The sequence below is a fragment of the Babylonia areolata genome, chromosome 31, assembly GCF_041734735.1.
Source record: "Babylonia areolata isolate BAREFJ2019XMU chromosome 31, ASM4173473v1, whole genome shotgun sequence".
NCBI classification, from domain to species: domain Eukaryota; kingdom Metazoa; phylum Mollusca; class Gastropoda; order Neogastropoda; family Buccinidae; genus Babylonia; species Babylonia areolata.
In genome coordinates this window covers 8,406,545-8,431,805 of record NC_134906.1, presented here as the reverse complement: position 1 = coordinate 8,431,805, position 25,261 = coordinate 8,406,545, and the positions used below count along the sequence as shown (strand labels likewise).

Sequence of the window (25,261 nt, the reverse complement as noted above, 5' to 3'; positions counted from 1 at the left end):
CTTGGGCAAAATGACTGCCACAATGGCCAGGAACAGGATTTGGGAGGGGGCGAAGAGTGAATGGGGATGCAGGAGAAGAGGCAAGGGGGAGGAGGGTGAAGATGAAAGGTTCTGAAGAAAGTGAGAACCAATGCAAAGTTTTTTTTGTTTTGATGACAAATTGATACCATAGAAAAAACAGCACTTAAAAAGCCGAGAAGAAGAAGAAGAAGAAACGGTGCAAGTCTGAAGGCAGGGAAACAGACCAGTTCTCTCAGCCTCAAGAAAAACCCGCCCCATCTGAGTTGTGACCAGTTTGGTAAGTGGGCAGACACTTGTATGTTCAACCCTTTCACCTGTGTCACTATGTTCAACACACTGAAACAAACCCTTTTCCTGTGTCACCAACTATGTTCAACACACTGATTTGAACCCTTTTTCCTGTGTCACCAACTATGTTCAACACACTGAGACAAACCCTTTTTTTCTGTGTCACTATGTTCAACACACTGAGACAAACCCTTTTTTTCTGTGTCACTATGTTCAACACACTGAGTCAAACCCTTTTTCTGTGTCACCAACTATGTTCAACACACTGAAACAAACCCTTTTTCCTGTGTCACTATGTTCAACACACTGAAACAAACCCTTTTTTATGTGTCACTATGTTCAACACTTTGAGACAAACCCTTTTTCTGTGTCACTAACTATATAAACATCCAGCCACTGACAGCACAAGATGTCCAACAACAATCGTGGAAATCTATTAAAAAAATCTCTGGGTTCATGATGTCAAGTGACTGGTGCAGTTACTGACGAGACTAGTGCTCTATGCAGCAGTAGTTATTGGCTAACAAAGTGCTACCGACAACTTGACATTACCTGTAAATGCTCAACACTGTTACTGCTGAAAACCTTTCATTATCTGTAAAAGCTCAACATTATAACTGCTGGCAACTTGACATTACCTGTAAAAGCTCAACATTATAATTGCTGGCAACTTGATATTACCTGTAAAAGCTCAACATTATAACTGCTGGCAACCTGACATTACCTGTAAAAGCTCAACATTGTAAAAGAAAGACATGCAGCCCTCCCAGCCACACCTGCTCAGCTAGCAATGCACTGTATTCCTAGTTCCCCTCTCCCCACACACTAAGTGTGACACTAACCTAACAGTCCACTGTCTGTATTCCCAGCTTCCCACAGCAAGATGACACCAACAGTACACTGTATTCCCAGCTTCCCACAGCAAGATGACACCAACAGTACACTGTATTCCCAGATTCCCACAGCAAGATGACACCAACAGTCCGCTGTCTGTATTCCCAGATTCCCACAGCAAGATGACACCAACAGTCTGCTGTCTGTATTCCCAGCTTCCCACAGCAAGATGACACCAACAGTTCACTGTCTGTATTCCCAGCTTCCCACAGCAAGATGACACCAACAGTTCACTGTCTGTATTCCCAGATTCCCACAGCAAGATGACACCAACAGTACACTGTATTCCCAGCTTCCCACAGCAAGATGACACCAACAGTCCACTGTCTGTATTCCCAGCTTCCCACAGCAAGATGACACCAACAGTCCACTGTCTGTATTCCCAGCTTCCCACAGCAAGATGACACCAACAGTCCACTGTCTGTATTCCCAGCTTCCCACAGCAAGATGACACCAACAGTACACTGTATTCCCAGCTTCCCACAGCAAGATGACACCAACAGTCCACTGTCTGTATTCCCAGCTTCCCACAGCAAGATGACACCAACAGTCCACTGTATTCCCAGCTTCCCACAGCAAGATGACACCAACAGTACACTGTATTCCCAGATTCCCACAGCAAGATGACACCAACAGTACACTGTATTCCCAGCTTCCCACAGCAAGATGACACCAAGCCAGGAGTCCATGGTGTCAGGGGATCAGTACACGGTAGCGCCCCCTGTGCTAGTTGATGAACAGCTGACGTGTGAAGTCCACGAAGTCGTAAGTGTCCGGGATGGCACGGCCCATCTTGTCAACGTAGGGCTTCATGCGACTGATGCAGTAATCCGCTTGGTCCTTGGTCAGGTTCTGTTCAACACATCATACAGTGGTCAGTTCTGTTCAACACACATTATACAGTGGTCAGTTCTGTTCAACACACCATACAGTGGTCAGTTCTGTTCAAAACACATCATACAGTGGTCAGTTCTGTTCAACACACATCATACAGTGGTCAGTTCTGTTCAACACACATTATACAGTGGTCAGTTCTGTTCAACACACTATACAGTGGTCAGTTCTGTTCAACACACATCATACAGTGGTCAGTTCTGTTCAACACACTATACAGTGGTCAGTTCTGTTTAACACACCATACAGTGGTCAGTTCTGTTCAACACACTATACAGTGGTCAGTTCTGTTTAACACACCATACAGTGGTCAGTTCTGTTCAAACCATACAGTGGTCAGTTCTGTTCAACACACATTATACAGTGGTCAGTTCTGTTCAACACATCATACAGTGGTCAGTTCTGTTCAACACAACATACAGTGGTCAGTTCTGTTCAACACATCAAACAGTGGTCAGTTCAGTTCTGTTCAACACATCATACAGTGGTCAGTTCTGTTCAACACACATCATACAGTGGTCAGTTCTGTTCAACACACATCATACAGTGGTCAGTTCTCTTCAACACACATCATAAAGTGGTCAGTTCTGTTCAAACCATACAGTGGTCAGTTCTGTTCAACACATCATACAGTGGTCAGTTCTGTTCAAACCATACAGTGGTCAGTTCTGTTCAACACACATTATACAGTGGTCAGTTCTGTTCAACACACATCATACAGTGGTCAGTTCTGTTCAACACACATCATACAGTGGTCAGTTCTGTTCAACACACATCATACAGTGGTCAGTTCTGTTCAACACACATTATACAGTGGTCAGTTCTGTTCAAAACACATCATACAGTGGTCAGTTCTGTTCAACACACATCATACAGTGGTCAGTTCTGTTCAACACATCATACAGTGGTCAGTTCTGTTCAACACATATTACACAGTGGTCAGTTCTGTTCAACACACCATACAGTGGTCAGTTCTGTTCAACACACACCATACAGTGGTCAGTTCTGTTCAACACACATCATACAGTGGTCAGTTCTGTTTAACACATCATACAGTGGTCAGTTCTGTTCAACACACATCATACAGTGGTCAGTTCTGTTCAACACACATCATACAGTGGTCAGTTCTGTTCAACACACATCATACAGTGGTCAGTTCTGTTCAACACATACAGTGGTCAGTTCTGTTCAACACATATTACACAGTGGTCAGTTCTGTTCAACACAACATACAGTGTTCAGCTCTGTTCAAAACACATCACACAGTGGTCAGCTCTGGGCAACACATCATACAGTGGTCAGTTCTGTTCAACACATCATACAGTGGTCAGTTCTGTTCAACACACATTATACAGTGGTCAGTTCTGTTCAACACACTATACAGTGGTCAGTTCTGTTCAACACATCAAACAGTGGTCAGTTCTGTTTAACACACCATACAGTGGTCAGTTCTGTTCAAAACACATCATACAGTGGTCAGTTCTGTTCAACACATCATACAGTGGTCAGTTCTGTTCAACACAACATACTGAGGTCCCTCTGCTCTTTCCCCATCTTTTTACCACAATGGCCTCATTCCTGACCTTTCTATTTACATAATTATCATTCCTGACCTTTCTATTTACCATATTATCATTATGATCTCTCTATTTACCACAGCATTCTCTTTCCGCACCTAATTACAACAGCATTCAGTCTTTTTATCTGTCTGACTACCATAACTTTCTCTTTCCTGATCTATCTCATTACCACAACATTCTCTTTCCTGATCTATCTCATTACCATAGTATTCTCTTTCCTGATCTATCTCATTACCACAACATTCTCTTTCCTGATCTATCTAGTTACCACATTCTCTTTCCAAATCTATCTACTCAGAGTGACAGATGGACAGAGTGATAGATGGACAGATGGGCAGTGAGACAGAGTGGCAGACAGACAGGGACAGATGGGCAGTGAGACAGAGTGACAGATGGGTAGGGAGACAGATGGACAGTGACAATTGGACAGAGTGACAGATGGACAGTGAAACAGATGGACAGTGAGACAGGTGGACAGAGTGGCAACTGGAGAGGGAGACAGATGGACAGGGAAACAGATGGACAGAAAGACAGATGGACAGGGAGAGATGCAGGGAGACAGATGGACAGAGTTAGTGACAGATGGACAGTGACAATTGGACAGTGTGACAGATGACAGTGACAATCTGACAGTAGGACACATGGATAGTTACAGATGGACAGGGAGACGGAGAGTTACAGATGGACAGAGAGACAGAGTGACAATTAGACAGTAGGGCAGATGGGAAGTTACTGATGGACAGGGAGACAGATGGACAGTGACAATTGGACAGTGAGACAGATGGAGAGTGACAGATGGACAGGGAGACAGATGGACAGAGTGATAATTAGGACAAATGGAGTGACATATGGACAGGGAGACAGACAGATGGACAGAATGACAGGGAGAGAGATGGACAGGGAGACAGACAAATGGACAAATACACAGGGAGACAAGGAGACAGAATGACAGGGAGACAGAGACAGAGACATGGACAAAACCACAGGGAGACAGACAGGGAGAGACATGGACAAAAACCACAGGGAGACAGACAGCAGACAGACAGAGACATGGACGAAACCACAGGGAGACAGACAGACAGACAGAGACATGGACAAAACCACAGGGAGACAGACAGCAGACAGACAGACAGACAGGCAGGCAGGGAGAGACATGGACAAAAACCACAGGGAGACAGACAGCAGACAGACAGACAGAGACATGGACAAAACCACAGGCAGACAGACAGACAGACAAGGAGAGACATGGACAAAAACCACAGGGAGACAGGCAGACAGACACACAGACAGACACACAGACAGACAGGGAGAGACATGGACAAAACCACAGGGAGACAGGCAGAAAGATAGACAGAGACATGGAAAAAAACCACAGGGAGACAGACAGACAGACAGACAGAGACATGGACAAAACCACAGGGAGACAGACAGACAGAGACATGGACAAAACCACAGGGAGACAGACAGCAGACAGACAGACAGACCGACCGACAGAGACATGGACAAAACCACAGGGAGACTGACAGCAGACAGACAGACAGAGATATGGACAAAACCACAGGGAGACAGGAAGACAGACAGAGACATGGACAAAACCACAGGGAGACAGACAGCAGACAGACAGACAGACAAACAGGGAGAGAAATGGACAAAATCACAGGGAGACAGACAGCAGACAGACAGAGACATGGACAAAACCACAGGTAGACAGACAGCAGACAGACAGACAGGGAGAGAAATGGACAAAATCACAGGGAGACTGACAGCAGACAGACAGAGACATGGACAAAACCACAGGGAGACAGGCAGACAGACAGAGGCATGGACAAAACCATAGGGAGACTGACAGCAGACAGACAGACAGACAGAGAAATGGACAAAACCATAGGGAGACTGACAGCAGACAGACAGACAGACAGAGACATGGACAAAACCACAGGGAGACAGACAGCAGACAGACAGACAGGGAGAGACATGGACAAAACCACAGGGAGACAGACAGACAGAGACATGGACAAAACCACAGGGAGACAGACAGGGAGAGACATGGACAAAACCACAGGGAGACAGACAGACAGAGACATGGACAAAACCACAGGGAGACTGACAGCAGACAGACAGACAGACAGAGACATGGACAAAACCACAGGGAGACTGACAGCAAACAGACAGACAGACAGAGACATGGACAAAAAGGAGACAGACAGACAGACATGGAGAGACATGGACAAAACCACAGGGAGACAGACAGACAGGGAGAGACATGGACAAAACCACAGGGAGACAGACAGACAGAGAGAGAGACAGGGAGAGACATGGACAAAACCACAGGGAGACAGACAGGGAGAGACATGGACAAAACCACAGGGAGACAGACAGGGAGAGACATGGACAAAACCACAGGGAGACAGACAGAGAGACAGACAGACAGACAGAGGAACTGACGGCGTAGAGCTCCTGTGTAGTGATGTAGGGTTTCTCCCCAGAGGTCAGTGCCCGGAAAGCCTGCTCCACCTCAGAGCTGGACTGCACGTTCTCTGTCTCTCGGCTGATCATGAAGGCCATGTACTCCTGTAGTGACACGTAGCCATCCCTGAAATCATCATGTACACTTGTAGTGACACGTAGCCATCCCTGAAATCATCATGTACAACTGTAGTGACACGTAGCCATCCCTGAAATCATCATGTACAATTGTAGTGACACGTAGCCATCCCTGAAATCATCATGTACACTTGTAGTGACACATAGCCATCCCTGAAATTATCATGTACAATTATAATGACACATTACCATCCCTGAAATCATCATGAACAATTATAATGACACGTTACCATCCCTGAAATCATCATGTACAATTGTAATGACATGTAGCCATCTCTGAAATCATCATGTACACTTGTAGTGACACGTAGCCATCCCTGAAATCATCATGTACAACTGTAGTGACAAGTAGCCGTCCCTGAAATCATCATGTACAATTATAATGACATGTAGCCATCCCTGAAATCATCATGTACACTTGTAGTGACACGTAGCCATCCCTGAAATCATCATGTACAATTGTAGTGACACATAGCCATCCCTGAAATCATCATGTACAATTGTAGTGACACATAGCCATCCCTGAAATCATCATGTACAACTGTAGTGACACGTAGCCATCCCTGAAATCATCATGTACAATTGTAGTGACACGTAGCCATCCCTGAAATCATCATGTACACTTGTAGTGACACGTAGCCATCCCTGAAATCATCATGTACAATTGTAGTGACACGTAGCCATCCCTGAAATCATCATGTACACTTGTAGTGACATGCAGCCATCCCTGAAATCATCATGTACAATTGTAGTGACACGTAGCCGTCCCTGAAATCATCATGTACAACTGTAGTGACAAGTAGCCATCCCTGAAATCATCATGTACAATTATAATGACATGTAGCCATCCCTGAAATCATCATGTACAACTGTAGTCATGCGTAGCCATCCCTGAAATCATCATGTACACTTGTAGTGACACATAGCCATCCCTGAAATTATCATGTACAATTATAATGACACATTACCATCCCTGAAATCATCATGAACAATTATAATGACACGTTACCATCCCTGAAATCATCATGTACAATTGTAATGACATGTAGCCATCTCTGAAATCATCATGTACACTTGTAGTGACACGTAGCCATCCCTGAAATCATCATGTACAATTGTAGTGACACATAGCCATCCCTGAAATCATCATGTTCAACTGTAGTGACAAGTAGCCGTCCCTGAAATCATCATGTACACTTGTGGTGACATGCAGCCATCCCTGAAATCATCATGTACAATTGTAGTGACACGTAGCCGTCCCTGAAATCATCATGTACAACTGTAGTGACACGTAGCCATCCCTGAAATCATCATGAACAAATGTAGTGACACGTAGCCGTCCCTGAAATCATCATGTACAACTGTAGTGACACGTAGCCATCCCTGAAATCATCATGTACAATTGTAGTGACACGTAGCCATCCCTGAAATCATCATGTACAACTGTAGTGACACGTAGCCATCCCTGAAATCATCATGTACAATTGTAATGACACATAGCCATCCCTGAAATCATCATGAACAAATGTAGTGACACGTAGCCATCCCTGAAATCATCATGTACCATTATAATGACATGTAACCATCCCTGAAATCATCAGGTACAATTATAATGACATGTAACCATCCCTGAAATCATCATGTACAATTGTAGTGACACGTAGCCATCCCTGAAATCATCATGTACAACTGTAGTGACACGTAGCCATCCCTGAAATCATCATGGACAATTGTTGTCACACATATCTATCCCTTAGGGGCACTACCTGTTGGGGTAGTGGGGGAGACAGGTGAGGGGGACTACCTGTTGGGGTAGTGGGGGAGACAGGTGAGGGGGACTACCTGTTGGGGTAGTGGGGGAGACAGGTGAGGGGGACTACCTGTTGGGGTAGTGGGGAAGACAGGTGAGGGGCATTACCTGTTGGGGTCGACCATGTCCAGGATGGCCTGGAACTCAGGGTCCACCTGTCCCTCCTCTACCATGGGCAGGTCGTAACCCAGGGCCCGCAGACATGACTTGAACTCCTGGTGGTCCAGTTTGCCGCTCTTGTCCTTGTCAAAGTGTCTGTACACACATACAGAGCATCAGTGAGTGTATGTGTGTGTATGTGTGTGCGTTTGAATGTGTGAGAGTGTGTGTGTGTGAACTGATGGTCCAGCTTGCCACTCTTGTTCTTTTTTAAGTGTCTGCAGTCAGTCCTAAAGTGCATCAGTCTGTCCAAGAGTGCATCAGTCTGTCCAAGAGTGCATCAGTCCTGGAGTGCATGAGTCTGTCCTAGGTTGTATCAGTCGGTCCTAAAGTGCCTCAGTCAGTCCTAAAAAGCATCAGCCTGTCCTAGAATGCATCATTCTTAATCATCAGTCCTAGAGTGCATCAGTCAGTCCTGGAGTGCATCAGTCAGTCCTAGAGTGCATTAGTCAGTCCTTGAGGGCATCAATCAGTCCTTGAGGGCATCAATCAGTCCTAGAGTGCATCAGTCAGTCCTAGAGTGTATCAGTCATAGTGCATTAGTCAGTCCTAGTGTGCATCATCCCTAGAGTGCATCAGTGCGTATAAAGTACATGAATCAAAGAGTGACTCACTTGAACATCATGCTGAATTCTCTCAGTGCATCCTCAGAAACTCCACTGCGGTTTCTGCAACAGACAAAAAATGTACTGCATCATTGACCTCCTCCAGACACACCCACATCTATATACACAAACATACACAGACACACCCACACAAACATACACCCACAAAGACACACAGACACACCCACACAGACACACCCACGCAGACACACAGACACAACCACACAGAAATGCACCTACACAGACACACAGATACACACACACACACACAGAAACATCCTCACAAACATACACCTACACAGACACAACACACCTACACAGACATACAACTACACAGACACAGACACACCCACACACACCCACACAGACATACACCTACACAGACACACCCACACAGACATACACCTACACAGACACACCCACACACACAGACACATCTGCACAGACATACACCTACACAGACACATAGACACAGACATACCCACACACACAGACACACAATCACAGACATACACCCACACAGACATACACCTACACAGACACACCCACACACACAGACACATCTGCACAGACATACACCTACACAGACACATAGACACAGACATACCCACACACACAGACACACAATCACAGACATACACCCACACAGACATACACCTACACAGACACACCCACACACACATCTACACAGACATACACCTACACAGACACATAGACACAGACATACCCACACACACAGACACACAATCACAGACATACACCTACACAGACACGGACACACACACAGACATATCTACACAAACATACACCTACACAGACACATAGACACAGACATACCCACACACACAGACACACAATCACAGACATACACCCACACAAACACACTGAAACATACCCCTACACCACACAGACATACCCACACACACAGACACACAATCACAGACATACACCCACACAAACACACTGAAACATACCCCTACACAAACACACCCACATCCACACCCACACAGTACATGGCCAAAATGTGTCGTCCTCCCTATTCCCCCCACACAGACATCTACACATACTACCACTACTACTAACGGCTACTTATATAGCACACTATCCAGAAATCTGCACTGGGTGCTTAGCAAAACACTTTTGTTTACATAACACATTACATCAATGTTACCTGCACATATCAACATGTGACTAACACACACACGCACGCACGCACGCACATGCACTCACAATGCATACATACATTTCAACATACATAAAGCCCATCACACACGGGGCGTCAAGCAGCAAGTTTCACGCGACAAGCAGCAAGTTTCGCGCAGCGCCCAGTGACCGAGGTTTTCATGCAGCAAGATCGCCGTCGCTGTGCGTCGTGTTTCTTCGACAGAACTTGTCCAACTCCCCCGCAACAAAAGCGACAGACGCGCATGGAGCTACCAATCACGAGACCCACTAGTTTCGTGTGAGACATTTTTTGGAATCTATTTCAGCAAGTTTCAGCACGTGACTTTCCAAATATGGAGCATGATGCGTGATGCCTGGGGAGGTTTGTCGCGCGTGTGCGAGCGACACGCCTCGCTACAGGTTTCAGGCGTCCATGCGACAAATGTAGCGAGGCATCAAAAACTAATAGGCGGCTGATGCTGACGCCCTGTGGGTGATGGGCCTAATGTACATAGCAGCTGCCCTCCACACATACACACACACACACCCACAGGGACATACACACCCACAGGGACATATATACACACACACACACATACACACCCACCCACACCCACACAGACACACCCACATATACACACCCACCCACACCCACACAGACATATACACACCCACACAGACATAAACACACCCACACCCACAAAGACATATACACACCCACACCCACTTGGAAACAGATACAGACACACCCACACACATGCAATCACATCCACGCAGATATATACACACCCACACAGACACAGACACACCCACAGATTACCTGGCCTCTATCTGTTGTTCCAGGTTGTGCTGCATCCTCATACACAGCTGGTCCAACTGGTCCCATTGTTGGGCCAGTCCCACTGTGCTGTGTTCTGTGTACCTGTCATCATAACACGCCTGTCAACACAATGCACACCTCACTACACACCTCACTGAACACCTCACTACACACCTGACTGCACACCTCATTACTGCACACATACACAGCTGGTCCCACTGTTGGGCCAGTCTCACTGTGCTGTATTCTGTGTACCTGTCACCATGACACGCCTGTCAACACATTGTACACCTGACGACTAACCTCACTACACACCTCACTACACACCTGACCGCACACCTCATTACTGCACACTTCACTGCACACACACACAGCTGGTCCCACTGTTGGGCCAGTTCCACCTTGCTGTGTTCTGTGTACCTGTCATTATGGCACGCCTGTCAACACACTGCACACCTCACTACACACCTCACTGAACACCTCACTGCCCTCTCCATACCTCACTACACACTCTGAGGTACCGGTCTTGTCTCTGACATACCTGTCTTGTCTCTGAGGTATCTGTCTTGTCTCTCTGTCTTGTCTCTGAGGTACCTGTCTGGTCTCTGACATATCTGTCTTATCTCTGAGGTACCTGTCTTACCTCTTGTTTCTGACATACCTGTCTTGTTTCTGACATACCTGTCTTGCCTCTTGTCTCTGATATACCTGTCTTGCCTCTGACATACCTGTCTTGTCTCAGAGATACCTGTCCTGTCTCAGAGGTACCTGTCTTGTCTCTGACACACCTATCTTGCCTCTGACATACCTGTCTTGTCTCAGAGATACCTGTCTTGTCTCAGAGGTACCTGTCTTGTCTCTGACATACCTGTCTTGCCTCTTGTTTCTGACATACCTGTCCTGATTCTGACATACCTGTCTTGCCTGGTCCTCCTGTCTGTCTGGTCCTGTCTGTCTGTCTGGTCCTGTCCTGTCTGTCTGTCTGGTCCTGTCTGTCTGGTCTTCCTGTCTGTCTGGTCCTCCTGTCTGTCTTGTCCTGTCTGTCTGGTCCTGTCTGTCTGTCTGAATGTCTGGTCCTGTCTGTCTGGTCCTCCTGTCTGTCTGGTCCTGTCTGTCTGTCTGGTCCTCCCTGTCTGTCTGGTCCTCCTGTCTGTCTGGTCCTGTCTGTCTGTCTGGTCCTCCCTGTCTGTCTGTTCCTCCTGTCTGTCTGGTCCTGTCTGTCTGTCTGGTCCTCCTGTCTGTCTGGTCCTGTCTGTCTGTCTGGTCCTGTCTGTCTGGTCCTCCTGTCTGTGTGGTCCTGTCTGTCTGGTCCTCCTGTCTGTCTGGTCCTGTCTGTCTGGTCCTCCTGTCTGTCTGGTCCTCCTGTCTGTCTGGTCCGCCTGTCTGTCTGGTCCTCCTGTCTGTCGGGTCCTGTCTGTCTGTCTGATCCTCCTGTCTGTCTGGTCCTCCTGTCTGTCTGGTCCTGGTCCTGTCTGGTCCTGTCTGTCTGATCCTCCTGTCTGTCTGGTCCGGTCTGTCTGGTCCTCCTTTCTGTCTGGTCCTCTTTTTTTCTGTCTGGTCCTCTCTGTCTGGTCCTCCTGTCTGTCTGGTCCTCCTGTCTGTCTGGTCCTCCTGTCTGTCTGGTCCTGTCTGTCTGGTCCTGTCTGTCTGTCTGGTCCGGTCTGTCTGGTCCTCCTGTCTGCCTGGTCCTGTCTGTCTGTCTGGTCCTGTATGTCTGCTCCTGTATGTCTGGTCCTCCTGTCTGCCTGGTCCTGTCTGTCTGTCTGGTCCTGTCTGTCTGTCTGTCTGGTCCTGTCTGTCTGGTCCTCCTGTCTGTCTGGTCCGCCTGTCTGTCTGGTCCTGTCTGTCTGTCTGGTCCGGTCTGTCTGGTCCTCCTGTCTGTCTGGTCCTCCTGTCTGTCTGTCTGGTCCTCCTGTCTGTCTGTCTGGTCCTCCTGTCTGTCTGTCTGGTCCTCCTGTCTGTCTGGTCCTGTCTGTCTGGTCCTCCCTGTCTGTCTGTCTGGTCCTGTCTGTCTGGTCCTCCTGTCTGTCTGTCTGGTCCTCCTGTCTGTCTGGTCCTGTCTGTCTGGTCCTCCTGTCTGTCTGGTCCTCCCTGTCTGTCTGGTCCTCCTGTCTATCTGGTCCTGTCTGTCTGGTCCTGTCTGTCTGTCTGTCTGGTCCTGTCTGTCTGGTCCTGTCTGTCTGCCTGGTCCTGTCTGTCTGGTCCTGTCTGTCTGGTCCTCCTGTCTGGTCCTGTCTGTCTGGTCCTGTCTGTCTGGTCCTGTCTGTCTGTCTGGTCCTGTCTGTCTGGTCCTGTCTGTCTGTCTGGTCCTGTCTGTCTGTCTGGTCCTGTCTGTCTGTCTGTCTGGTCCTCCTGTCTGGTCCTGTCTGTCTGGTCCTGTCTGTCTGGTCCTGTCTGGTCCTGTCTGTCTGGTCCTCCTGTCTGGTCCTCCTGTCTATTTTGTCCTCCTGTCTGTCTGGTCCTCCTGTCTATCTTGTCCTCCTGTCTGCCTGGTCCTCCTGTCTGTCTGGTCCTGTCTGTCTGTATGGTCCTCCTGTCTGCCTGGTCCTGTCTGCCTGGTCCGGTCTGTCTGGTCCTGTCTGTCTGATCCTGTCTGTCTGGTCCAGTCTTGTCTGTCTGGTCCAGTCCTGTCTGTCTGGTCCTCCTGTCTGTCTGGTCCTGTCTGTCTGGTCCTGCTGTCTGTCTGGTCCTGTCTGGTCCTCTGTCTGCTCCTGTCTATCTGGTCCTGTCTGTCTGGTCCTCCTGTCTGTGTGGTCCTGTCTGGTCCTGCTGTCTGGTCCTGCTGTCTGGTCCTCCTGTCTGGTCCTGTCTGTGTGGTCCTGTCTGGTCCTGCTGTCTGGTCCTGCTGTCTGTGTGGTCCTGTCTGGTCCTGCTGTCCATCTGGTCCTGTCTGTCTGTCTGATCCTGTCTGTCTGGTCCTGTCTGTCTGGTCCTGTCTGTCTGGTCCTGTCTGTCTGTCTGGTCCTGTCTGTCTGGTCCTGTCTGTCTGTCTGGTCCTCCTGTCTGTCTGGTCCTCTTGTCTGTCTGGTCCTGTCTGTCTGCTAACCTGTTGTCAAGAATCAGACGTTCCTCCATGGCCGCCCCAAGGTCTTCAATCTTCTTCAGCTGACCCTTCTGGGAACGCACATCTGTCGCCTTGCGCTGCAACACACAGTTTTATTGACATGTCGATGACATATTGCACATCTGTCGCTGTAACACACAGTTTTATTGACATGTTAATAACATATAGCACATCTGTTGCTGTAACACACAGTTTTACTGACATGTTGATGACATATAGCACATCTGTCGCTGTAACACACAGTTTTACCGACATGTTGACAACATATAGCACATCTGTCACCTTGCACTGTAACACACAGTTTGTTTGACATGAACACAGGACTATTCATCTGTTGCTGCAACACACTGTCTGACATGTTGATGACAAATAACATGTCTGTTGCTGTAACACACAGTTTGTTTGACATGTTGATGACATATAGCATGTCTGTTGCTGTAACACACAGTTTGTTTGACATGTTGACAACATATAGCACATTGATTGCTGTAAAAAAAAGTTTGACATGTTGACGACATATAGCACATCTGTTGCTGTAACACACAGTTTGTTTGACATGTTGACAACATATAGCACATTTATTGCTGTAAAAAAAAGTTTGACATGTTGACGACATATAGCATGTCTGTTGCTGTAACACACAGTTTGTTTGACATGTTGACGACATATAGCACATCTGTTGCTGTAACACACAGTTTGTTTGACATGTTGACAACATATAGCACATCTGTTGCTGTAACACACAGTTTGTTTGACATGTTGACGACATATAGCACATCTGTTGCTGTAACACACAGTTTGTTTGACATGTTGACAACATATAGCACATTTATTGCTGTAAAAAAGAAAAGGTTAAACACTGAACCACCTAAAGGTTAATCACAGGACTAATCACTAAACCACCTAAAGGTTAATCACAGGACTAATCACTCAATCACCTAATCACTAAGTCACCTAAAGGTTGATCACATAATTAATCACTGAATCACCTAAAGGTTAATCACATGACTAATCACTCAATCACCTAAAGGTTAATCACAGGACTAATTTATTCAATCACCTAAAGGTTAATCACATGACTAATCACTCAATCACCTAAAGGTTAATCACAGGACTAATTTATTCAATCACCTAAAGGTTAATCACATGACTAATTTATTCAATCACCTAAAGGTTAATCACATGACTAATCACTCAATCACCTAAAGGTTAATCACAGGACTAATCACTCAATCACCTAAAGGTTAATCACAGGACTAATCACTGAACACGGGAATAGTGGAGTGATGGCCTTGAGGTAACGCATCCGCCTAGGAAGTGAGAGAATCTGAGCACACTGGTTCCAATCAGTCACCAACATTTTCTCCCCCTCCACTAGACCTTGAGTAGTGGTTTGGACACTAGTCATTCAGATGAGACGATAAACCGAGGTCTTGTGTACAGCATGCACTTAGCACACGTAAAAGAACCCACAGCAACAAAAGGGTTGTCCCTGGCAAAATTGAGTAGAAAAATCCACTTCTAATAGGAAAGACAAATAAAACTGCATGCAGGAAAAAAAATTTTCTAAATGGGTGGCGCTCTCAGTGTAGCGACATGCCCTCCCTGGGGAGAGCAGCCTGAATTTCACACAGAGAAATCTCTGAACACAGGACTATTCACTGATGAACACAGGGCTATTCACTGAACACAGGACTATTCATGATGAACACAGGACTATTCACTGAACACGGGACTATCCACTGAACACAGGACTATTCACTGATGAACACAGGACTATTCACTGAACACAGGACTATTCACTGATGAACACAGGACTATTCACTGAACACAGGACTATTCACTGATGAACACAGGACAATTCACTGAACACGGGACTAATCACTGACGAACACAGGACTACTCACTGAACACAGGACTATTCACTGATGAACACAGGACTATTCACTGAACACACACAGGACTATTCACTGAACACAGGACTATTCACTGATGAACACAGGACTATTCACTTCACTGAACACAGGACTATTCACTGACAAACACAGGACTATTCACTGACAAACACAGGACTATTCACTGAACACAGGACTATTCACTGAACACACACAGGACTATTCACTGAACACACACAGGACTATCCACTGATGAACACAGGACTATCCACTGATGAACACAGGACTATCCACCGAACACAGGACTATTCACTGATGAACACAGGACTATCCACCAAACACAGGACTATTCACTGAACACAGGACTATCCACTGAGTTTCAGTTTCAGTTTCAGTAGCTCAAGGTGAATAAATAATAGATTTTTAAAAAAACCACCACTACTAATATGTATGAGGCGCAAAAACTTGATGCGTACATAAATAAGTAAATAAATAATTTTTTTTTTTTTTTTTTTTTATATCCACTGAACACAGGACTATTCACTGAACACAGGACTATCCACTGAACACAGAACTATCTACTCAATCACCTTGGTGGCCTCTAACTGCTCCTCCAGGGACCCAGACCCCTCCATCATGGATGACCTGCAACCCACAGTCAGTGCGACAGTTTGAAACACCCACAGTGCAACACCCACCACAGTGCAACACCCACAGTGCAAAAATCGTTTTTACCAAACTTCTCGGAAAATTCTTTTGAATGTATTTTTGACAATTTCAAGATGTTATCTGCTATTGCAGAAGGTTTGCTGCATAGTCCAACTGGACATTTGTTATAATTGTTACAGTTGTTTGATGTTAGCGTTTCCTTCTATATTGTGCCTATGTCTCCCCTTTTAATGTCTTATTTTTTCCAATGCTCTGTATCTTTCCCCACCCCCCACTGCCCCCCCCCACACACACATATGCGCACACACACATACACACACATCATTCATCACCCTCTGCCCAATACCGTTCCCACCTCCATGCTCCGCCCTCCCCCCTTTTTTTTCTCTTTTTTTTTTTTTTTCGTCTAATATCACTTAAAATGAAAGACGTTAAACTGAAGACTACTACTACTACCCACAGTGCAACAGTTTGAAACACCCACAGCGCAACAGTTCACACAGTTGAACAGCTCAAACAGCTCAACAGTGAAATCGGCTGAACAGGTTGAAACAGCTACAGGTCCTCAAAGGGTTCAGTTTCTTCTTCTTTGTTCATGGGCTGCAATTCTCACGTTCACTCGTAAGTATACAAGTGGGCTTTATGTGTATGACCGTTTTTACCCTGCCATGTAGGCAGCCATAGTCCGTTTTCGGGGGTGTGCATGCTGGGCATATTCTTGTTTCCATTACCCACCAGACGCCGACACGGATCACAGGATCTTTAATGTACGTATTTGATCTTCTGCTTGCGTATATACATGAAGGGGGTTCAGGCACAAGCAGGTCTGCACATATGTTGACCTGGGAGATCGGAAAAATCTCCACCCTTTACCCACCAGGTGCTGTTCCCGAGATTCAAACCCAGGACCCTCAGATTAAAAGTCCAACGCTTTAACCACTTGGCCATTGCACCCGCCATTTCAATTTCAAGTGGGTGTCAAAGCCTGGGAACTGATCCATATTTACTACACCACATCTCCTTTGGAAAAATGTAAATTACAAAAAAAAAAAAAAAAAAAAAAAAAGAGCAGATGTCTGTCCTATGTATAAACCACACAACACACATACAACAAAGACAGTCACATCATGCTGTATATATATATTTCCTAGTGTGTCTCACAGCTTCTCCCCACAATCACCAATATTGTCAACTCATCCCTTCTTACTGGAACGTTTCCATCCACTTTCAAAACTGCAATCATCCGGCCTCTTCTGAAGAAACCCAACATTGATGCAAACATTTTGAAAATTATTGACCAGTTTCTAACCTTCCTTTCCTGTCCAAACTCCTTGAAAAATCTGTCCTACAGCAACTCAACAACCACCTTTGTTTCAACAATCTTCTCCACCCTTTTCAGTCTGCGTATCGTGCTGACCACAGCACTGAAACCACTCTCCTTCACATCCTGAACAATCTACTATTAGCGTCCGACTCAGGAAAAATTTCTCTTTTTACTCTTCTCCACTTGTCAGCCGCCTTTGACACGATAGACCATTCAATCCTTCTTTCCCGTCTTCATTTTACATTTGGTGTCAACGGCACTGTTCTCAACTGGTTCAAATCTTATCTCACTGATCGATTCCAGTCTGTCATCGTCGATAATTTCCAGTCTGCACCTGTTAAAATCAAATGTAGTGATGTGTGATGTGACAGGTGTGACGTACCTGGTGTCAGTCAGCCAGGTGTGGAAGGTGTTGGCTGCCTGAGCAAACTGTTTACGGAGCTGGTCATTGTCTTCCTGACGTCGTTCCTCTCGCTCCAGATCGATGTCACGTTCCTGTCACACACAGATCAATGTCAGTCACACACAGACCAATGTCAGTCACACACAGATCAATGTCAGTCACACACAGACACACACAGACCAATGTCAGTCACACACAGATCAATGTCAGTCACACACAGACCAATGTCAGTCACACACAGACCAATGTCACACACAGATCAATGTCACGTTCCTGTCACACAGAGATCAATGTCATGTTCCTGTCACACACAGATTAATGTCACATTACTGTCAATGTCACACAGATCAACATCACATTCCTGTCACGCACAGACCAATGTCAGTCACACACAGATCAATGTCACATTCCTGTCACACACAGACCAATGTCAGTCACACACAGATCAATGTCACATTCCTGTCACGCACAGACCAATGTCAGTCACACACAGATCAGTGTCACATTCCTGTCACACACAGATCAATGTCAGTCACACACAGATCAATGTCACGTTCCTGTCACACACAGATCAATGTCACACACAGACCAATGTCAGTCACACACAGATCAATGTCACATTGTCTACATTGACACCTTGATGATATTTTACAGGTGTCATTCTCACCTTGATGATATTTTACAGGTGTCATTCTCACCTTGATGATTTTCTACAATGACACCTTGATGATATTTTACAGGTGTCATTCTCACCTTGATGATTTTCTACAATGACACCTTGATGATATTTTATAGGTGTCATTCTCACCTTGATGATATTTTGCAGGTGTCATTCTCACCTTGATGATTTTCTACAATGCCACCTTGATGATATTTTACAGGTGTCATTCTCACCTTGATGATTTTCTACAATGCCACCTTGATGATATTTTACAGGTGTCATTCTCACCTTGATGATTTTCTACAATGTCACCTTGATGATATTTTACAGGTGTCATTCTCACCTTGATGATTTTCTACAATGCCACCTTGATGATATTTTACAGGTGTCATTCTCACCTTGATGATTTTCTGTTGATGTCATTCTCACCTTGATGACTTTCTGTAGGTGTCATTCTCACCTTAATGATTTTCTGCAGGTTTTTCCATGTGTCCTCCAGAGCGTCCATGGTGAACCAGGTGTAGGGGTTGGGTCCCACATCGAAGGCCTTGATCTGTTTGTCCAGCGCCGTCAGCTGGTTGAAGTCTGCCAGAGCCGCGCTCAGCGACGCCTTGAACTGGTCATGGGCCTCACGAAGTGCCTGAGACACAGTGTGTTGTTATGACATGTCACGTCACATTATAACACGTCATGCTATGCTCAGCGACGCCTTGAACTGGTCATGAGCCTCACGAAGTGCCTGGGACACAGTGTGTCATTATGACGTCACGTCACATTATAACATGTCATGCTATGCTCAGTGACGTCTTGAACTGGTTGTGGGCCTCACGAATGGCCTGGGATACAGTGTGTCATTATGACATGTCACGTCACATTATAACACGTCATGCTATGCTCAACGACGCCTTGAACTAGTCGTGGGCCTCACAAAGTGCCTGGGATACAGTGTGTCATTATGACATGCCACGTCACATTATAACACGTCATGCTATGCTCAGCAACGCCTTGAACTGGTCATGGGCCTCACTAAGTGCCTTGGACAAAGTGTGTCGTTACGACATGTCACGTCACATTATAACACGTCATGCTATGCTCAACGACGCCTTGAACTGGTCATGAGCCTCACGAGGTGCCTGGGACACAGTGTGTCGTTATGACATGCCACGTCACATTATAACATGTCATGCTATGCTCAGCGACGTCTTGAACTGGTTGTGGGCCTCACGAAGTGCCTGGGATACAGTGTGTCATTATGACATGCCACGTCACATTATAACACGTCATGCTATGCTCAGCGACGTCTTGAACTGGTTGTGGGCCTCACGAAGTGCCTGGGATACAGTGTGTCGTTATGACATGCCACGTCACATTATAACATGTCATGCTATGCTCAGCGACGTCTTGAACTGGTTGTGGGCCTCACGAAGTGCCTGGGATACAGTGTGTCATTATGACATGCCACATCACCAGGTATAGTCTGGGACAACAGCACAATTTGAGTTATGACAAGCATTTTTTAAAGAGATAAGTTTTAAGATTTAAGAGCAATAGGCAGAGAATTCCAAGTTGTTGGGCCAAAGACAGAAAATGACCTCTTTCCACAGGAGTTAAGGAAGTATCGGGGAACACACACACACCCCACCTCCACACACACACACACCCTCCAGACCCCCCCCCCCCCCCCCCCCCGGCCCCTATTCACACATCCCCAGCCCTCCACACACACCCCCACTCAACACACCATTCCCCCCCACCCCCCACCTCAACTCCCCTCCCCCTCTCCAACCCCACCCCCTCACAACTCCACACACAAACACACCCTTTCACACAAACAACCCCCTCCCCCACCCCACCAACTGACCCTGATCTCCTCCACAGAGTTGCAGCGCACAGGGTCGGTGAGATCCTCCTCAGCGTTCTCAAACCAGGAGTTGAAGGCGGAGGCTTTCTTGGCGAAGGTCAGGTACAGGTCCTCGATCTGCCGGTACTGCTCCTGCAGCAACAGCAGCTTCTGCCGCCGGCCCTCAGAGTCGGCCAGCAACTTCTGCCACCTGGACACACACTGACAGTTAGGGGAGGGGGGACACTCTGACAGTTAGGGGAGGGTGACACACACTGACAGTTTGGGAAGGGGGACACACTGACAGTTAGGGGGGGGGGGGGCACACACTGACAGTTGGGGGGGGGACACACACTGACAGTTGGGGGGGGGGGGACACACACTGACAGTTGGGGAGGGGGACACACTGACAGTTAGGGGAGGGGGACACACACTGACAGTTAGGGGGGGGACACACACTGACAGTTAGGGGGGGGACACACACTGACAGTTAGGGGGGGACTCACACTGACAGTTGGGGGGGGGGACACACTGACAGTTAGGGGGGGGACACACACTGACAGTTAGGGGGGGGGACACACACTGACAGTTAGGGAGGGGGACACACTGACAGTTAGGGGAGGGGGACACACACTGACAGTTTGGGAAGGGGGACACACACTGACAGTTAGGGGGGACACACACTGACAGTTAGGGGGGGACACACACTGACAGTTAGGAGGGGACACACACTGACAGTTAGGGGGGGACACACACTGACAGTTGGGGTGGGGGGGACACACACTGACAGTTAGGGAGGGGGACACACTGACAGTTAGGGGAGGGGGACACACACTGACAGTTTGGGAAGGGGGACACACACTGACAGTTAGGGGGGGACACACACTGACAGTTAGGGGGGACACACTGACAGTTAGGAGGGGACACACACTGACAGTTAGGGGAGGGGGACACACACTGACAGTTAGGGGGGGACACACAGTGACAGTTAGGGAGGACACACACTGACAGTTAGGGGAGGGGGCACACACTGACAGTTAGGGGGGGGACACACACTGACAGTTAGGGGGGGACACACACTGACAGTTAGGGAAGGGGGACACACTGACAGTCACTGGCCACCTGGCGATGATCTATCAGACTATACCTGGTCACCTGGCGATGATCTATCAGACTATACCTGGCCACCTGGTGATGATCTACCAGACTACACCTGGCCACCTGGTGATGATCTATCAATCACTGGCCACCTGGTGATGATCTGTCAATCACTGGCCAGCTGGTGGTGATCTATCAATCACTGGCCACCTGGTGATCTATCAGACTATACCTGGCCACCTGGTGATGATCTATCAGACTATACCTGGCCACCTGGCAATGATATATCAGACTATACCTGGCCACTTGATGATCTATCAGACTACACCTGGCCACCTGGTGATGATCCACCTGGCCACCTGATGATGATCTGTCAGACTATACCTGGCCACCTGGGGATGATCTATCAGACTATACCTGGCCACCTGGCGATGATCTATCAGACTATACCTGGCCACCTGGTGATGATCCATCAGACTACACAAGGCCACCTGGTGATGATCTATCAATCACTGGCCACCTGGCGATGATCTATCAGACTATACCTGGCCACCTGGTGATGATCTATCAGGCTATACCTGGCCACCTGGTGATCTATCAGACTATACATGGCCACCTGGTGATGATCTATCAATCACTGGCCACCTGGCGATGATCTATCAGACCATACCTGGCCAACCTGGTGATGATCTATCAGACTATACCTGGCCACCTGGCGATGATCTATCAGACTATACCTGGCCACCTGATGATCTATCAGACTATACCTGGCCACCTGGCGATGATCCATCAGACTACACAAGGCCACCTGGTGATGATCTATCAGACTATACATGGCCACCTGGTGATGATCTATCAGACTATACCTGGCCACCTGGTGATGATATATCAGACTATACGTGGCCACCTGGCGATGATCTATCAGACTAAATCCCTGTGATGTGTGTGGCTGTGTTCCCACCTGGCGATGACGTCGTTGTAGCGGCGCTCAATGACAGTGGTCTGGGCGTGGCGGGCTGCCAGCAGCTGGTCCCTGAGGGAGGTGATGGTTTGGATCCCCTCCTTCTCAAACGCCTGCAGCCCCGCGTCAAACGTTTCCTGCCACACAGTAAGCACACACTGTCACAGTCTGTAGGTATCTGTGTGTGTGTGTGTGTGTGTGTGTGTGTGTGTGTGTGTGTGTGTGTGTGTGTGTGTGTTGTGTTGTGTTGTGTTGTGTTGTGTTGTGTTGTGTTGTGTTGTGATGTGATGTGATGTGATGTGTGTGTGTGTGTGTGTGTGATGTGTGTATGTGTGTGTTGATGTGGTGTGAGTGTGTGTTAATGTGTGTGAATATGTGAGTGTTGGTGTGTATGAGTGTTGATGTGTGAGTGTTGAGTGAGTGTCTGTCCACCTCACCTGTTTGGTCAGAAGGGTTTGCACAGAGAAAACCTCACCTGTTTGGGATGTGTGTGTGTGTGTGTGTGTGTGTGTGTGTGTGTGTGTTGGAGCTCATGTATGTTTATGTGTATTTGACTGTGCTTTCATATCTGTGAAACTGCAACTTTGGTGCATATCTGTTATGCATATGTGGGTGTATGTGTGAATGTGTGTCTCCATGTTTTACATTTATCTGCTTATTTATCATCATTGTTGTCTTTTTTTTCTTTTTTTTTAATTATTATTATTACTTTTTTTTTTAATTATAATTATTATTTATTTATTTATGTACGCTTATAGTTGACTTCATCAAGTTTTTGCGCCATATACATATTATTAGTAGTGGTAGTAGGGGGGGGGGGGGGGGGGTTATGTATTTATCTATTATTTATTCACCCCCTTTTTTTTTCTCTTTTTTTTTCTCAAGGCCTGACTAAGCGCGTTGGGTTACGCTGCTGGTCAGGCATCTGCTTGGCAGATGTGGTGTAGTGTATACGGATTTGTCCGAATGCAGTGACGCCTCCTTGAGCTACTGAAACTGAAACTGAAACTCACCTGTTTCGTCAGAAGGGTTTGCACAGAGGACAAGTCACGCCCAAAGTCCTCTGATCTCACTTGGGTTTCCTTATCCGCTGGAAATCAACACATCATCAACATCAGAAATCATCAATAAGTTATCAATGAATCATCTACAACCAGTCAGTACAAAAGGAAATTTCACCCCCACAATGACTTTTAATTTTGCATTCTTACAGTGACCCTGTGGTTCTTACAGTGACCCTGTGGTGCTTACAGTGACCCTGTGGTGCTTACAGTGACCCTGTGGTGCTTACAATGACCCTGTGGTGCTTACAGTGACCCTGTGGTGCTTACAGTGACCCTGTGGTTACAGTGACCCTGTGGTGCTTACAATGACCCTGTGGTGCTTACAGTGACCCTGTGCTTACAGTGACCCTGTGGTGCTTACAGTGACCCTGTGGTGCTTACAATGACCCTGTGGTTCTTACAGTGACCCTGTGATGTTTACAATGACCCTGTGGTTCTTACAGTGACCCTGTGGTGCTTACAGTGACCCTGTGCTTACAGTGACCCTGTGGTGCTTACAGTGACCCTGTGGTTCTTACAGTGACCCTGTGGTGCTTACAGTGACCCTGTGGTGCTTACAGTCACCCTGTGCTTACAGTCACCCTGTGGTGCTTACAGTCACCCTGTGCTTACAGTCACCATGTGGTTCTTACAATGACCATGTGGTTCTTACAATGACCCTGTGGTTCTTACAATGACCCTGTGGTGCTTACAGTGACCCTGTGGTGCTTACAGTGACCCTGTGGTGCTTACAGTGACCCTGTGTTTAAAGTGACCCTGTGGTGCTTACAATGACCCTGTGGTTCTTACAATGACCATGTGGTTCTTACAGTGACCCTGTGGACCCTGTGGTGCTTACAGTGACCCTGTGGTGCTTACAGTGACCCTGTGGTGCTTACAGTGACCCTGTGCTTACAGTGACCATGTCGTTCTTACAGTGACCATGTGGTGCTTACAGTGACCCTGTGGTTCTTACAGTGACCCTGTGGTGCTTACAGTGACCCTGTGGTGCTTACAGTGACCCTGTGCTTACAGTGACCCTGTGGTGCTTACAGTGACCCTGTGGTGCTTACAGTGACCCTGTGCTTACAGTGACCCTGTGGTGCTTACAGTGACCCTGTGGTTCTTACAATGACCGTGTGGTGCTTACAATGACCCTGACCCTGTGGTTCTTACAGTGACCCTGTGGTTCTTACAGTGACCCTGTGGTTCTTACAGTGACCCTGTGGCATATTAAGCCTTTCACTTCCAAGCACAGGTATATCCATGCTTTAGGGGTAGCTGTGTCATCAAAAATCCAGCCAGTTATGCAAATTATGTTCACTTCCTTGCAAATGGTGACTGCGCCTTGATGCATGTTCGAAGCGATATCTCAACAAGAATCATCACCATCACAACACCACCATCACCACCATCACTACCACCACCACCACCACCACCACCATCACCATCATCACCACCACC

General features: G+C 47.1%; 2 protein-coding genes across 7 annotated transcripts in view; both read right to left on the bottom strand.

Moving 5' to 3' along the window:
* Positions 1-414: 414 nt before the first annotated feature.
* LOC143276214 (spectrin alpha chain-like) overlaps positions 415-25,261 on the bottom strand; it is a 130,416-nt gene continuing 105,569 nt past the window's right edge. For all 6 annotated transcript variants that reach the window (XM_076580669.1, XM_076580668.1, XM_076580672.1 and 3 more), the window contains 12 exons: positions 23,768-23,844; positions 22,755-22,891; positions 20,717-20,906; positions 19,316-19,495; positions 18,174-18,286; positions 16,389-16,443; positions 13,886-13,980; positions 10,840-10,941; positions 8,865-8,918; positions 8,200-8,346; positions 6,123-6,270; positions 415-2,055 (listed from right to left, as the gene is read on the bottom strand). In XM_076580669.1, the coding sequence (XP_076436784.1) occupies positions 1,930-2,055; positions 6,123-6,270; positions 8,200-8,346; positions 8,865-8,918; positions 10,840-10,941; positions 13,886-13,980; positions 16,389-16,443; positions 18,174-18,286; positions 19,316-19,495; positions 20,717-20,906; positions 22,755-22,891; positions 23,768-23,844 (1,424 nt within the window). In that variant the 3' untranslated portion in view covers positions 415-1,929. The remainder of the gene's footprint in view (positions 2,056-6,122; positions 6,271-8,199; positions 8,347-8,864; positions 8,919-10,839; positions 10,942-13,885; positions 13,981-16,388; positions 16,444-18,173; positions 18,287-19,315; positions 19,496-20,716; positions 20,907-22,754; positions 22,892-23,767; positions 23,845-25,261) is intronic.
* Positions 12,816-13,175, bottom strand: LOC143275723 (uncharacterized; the record flags this gene model as incomplete). Its single annotated transcript, XM_076579998.1, has 2 exons — positions 12,816-12,869; positions 13,128-13,175. Coding segments are annotated over 2 exons (102 nt in total), but the record flags the coding sequence as incomplete, so codon positions are not given.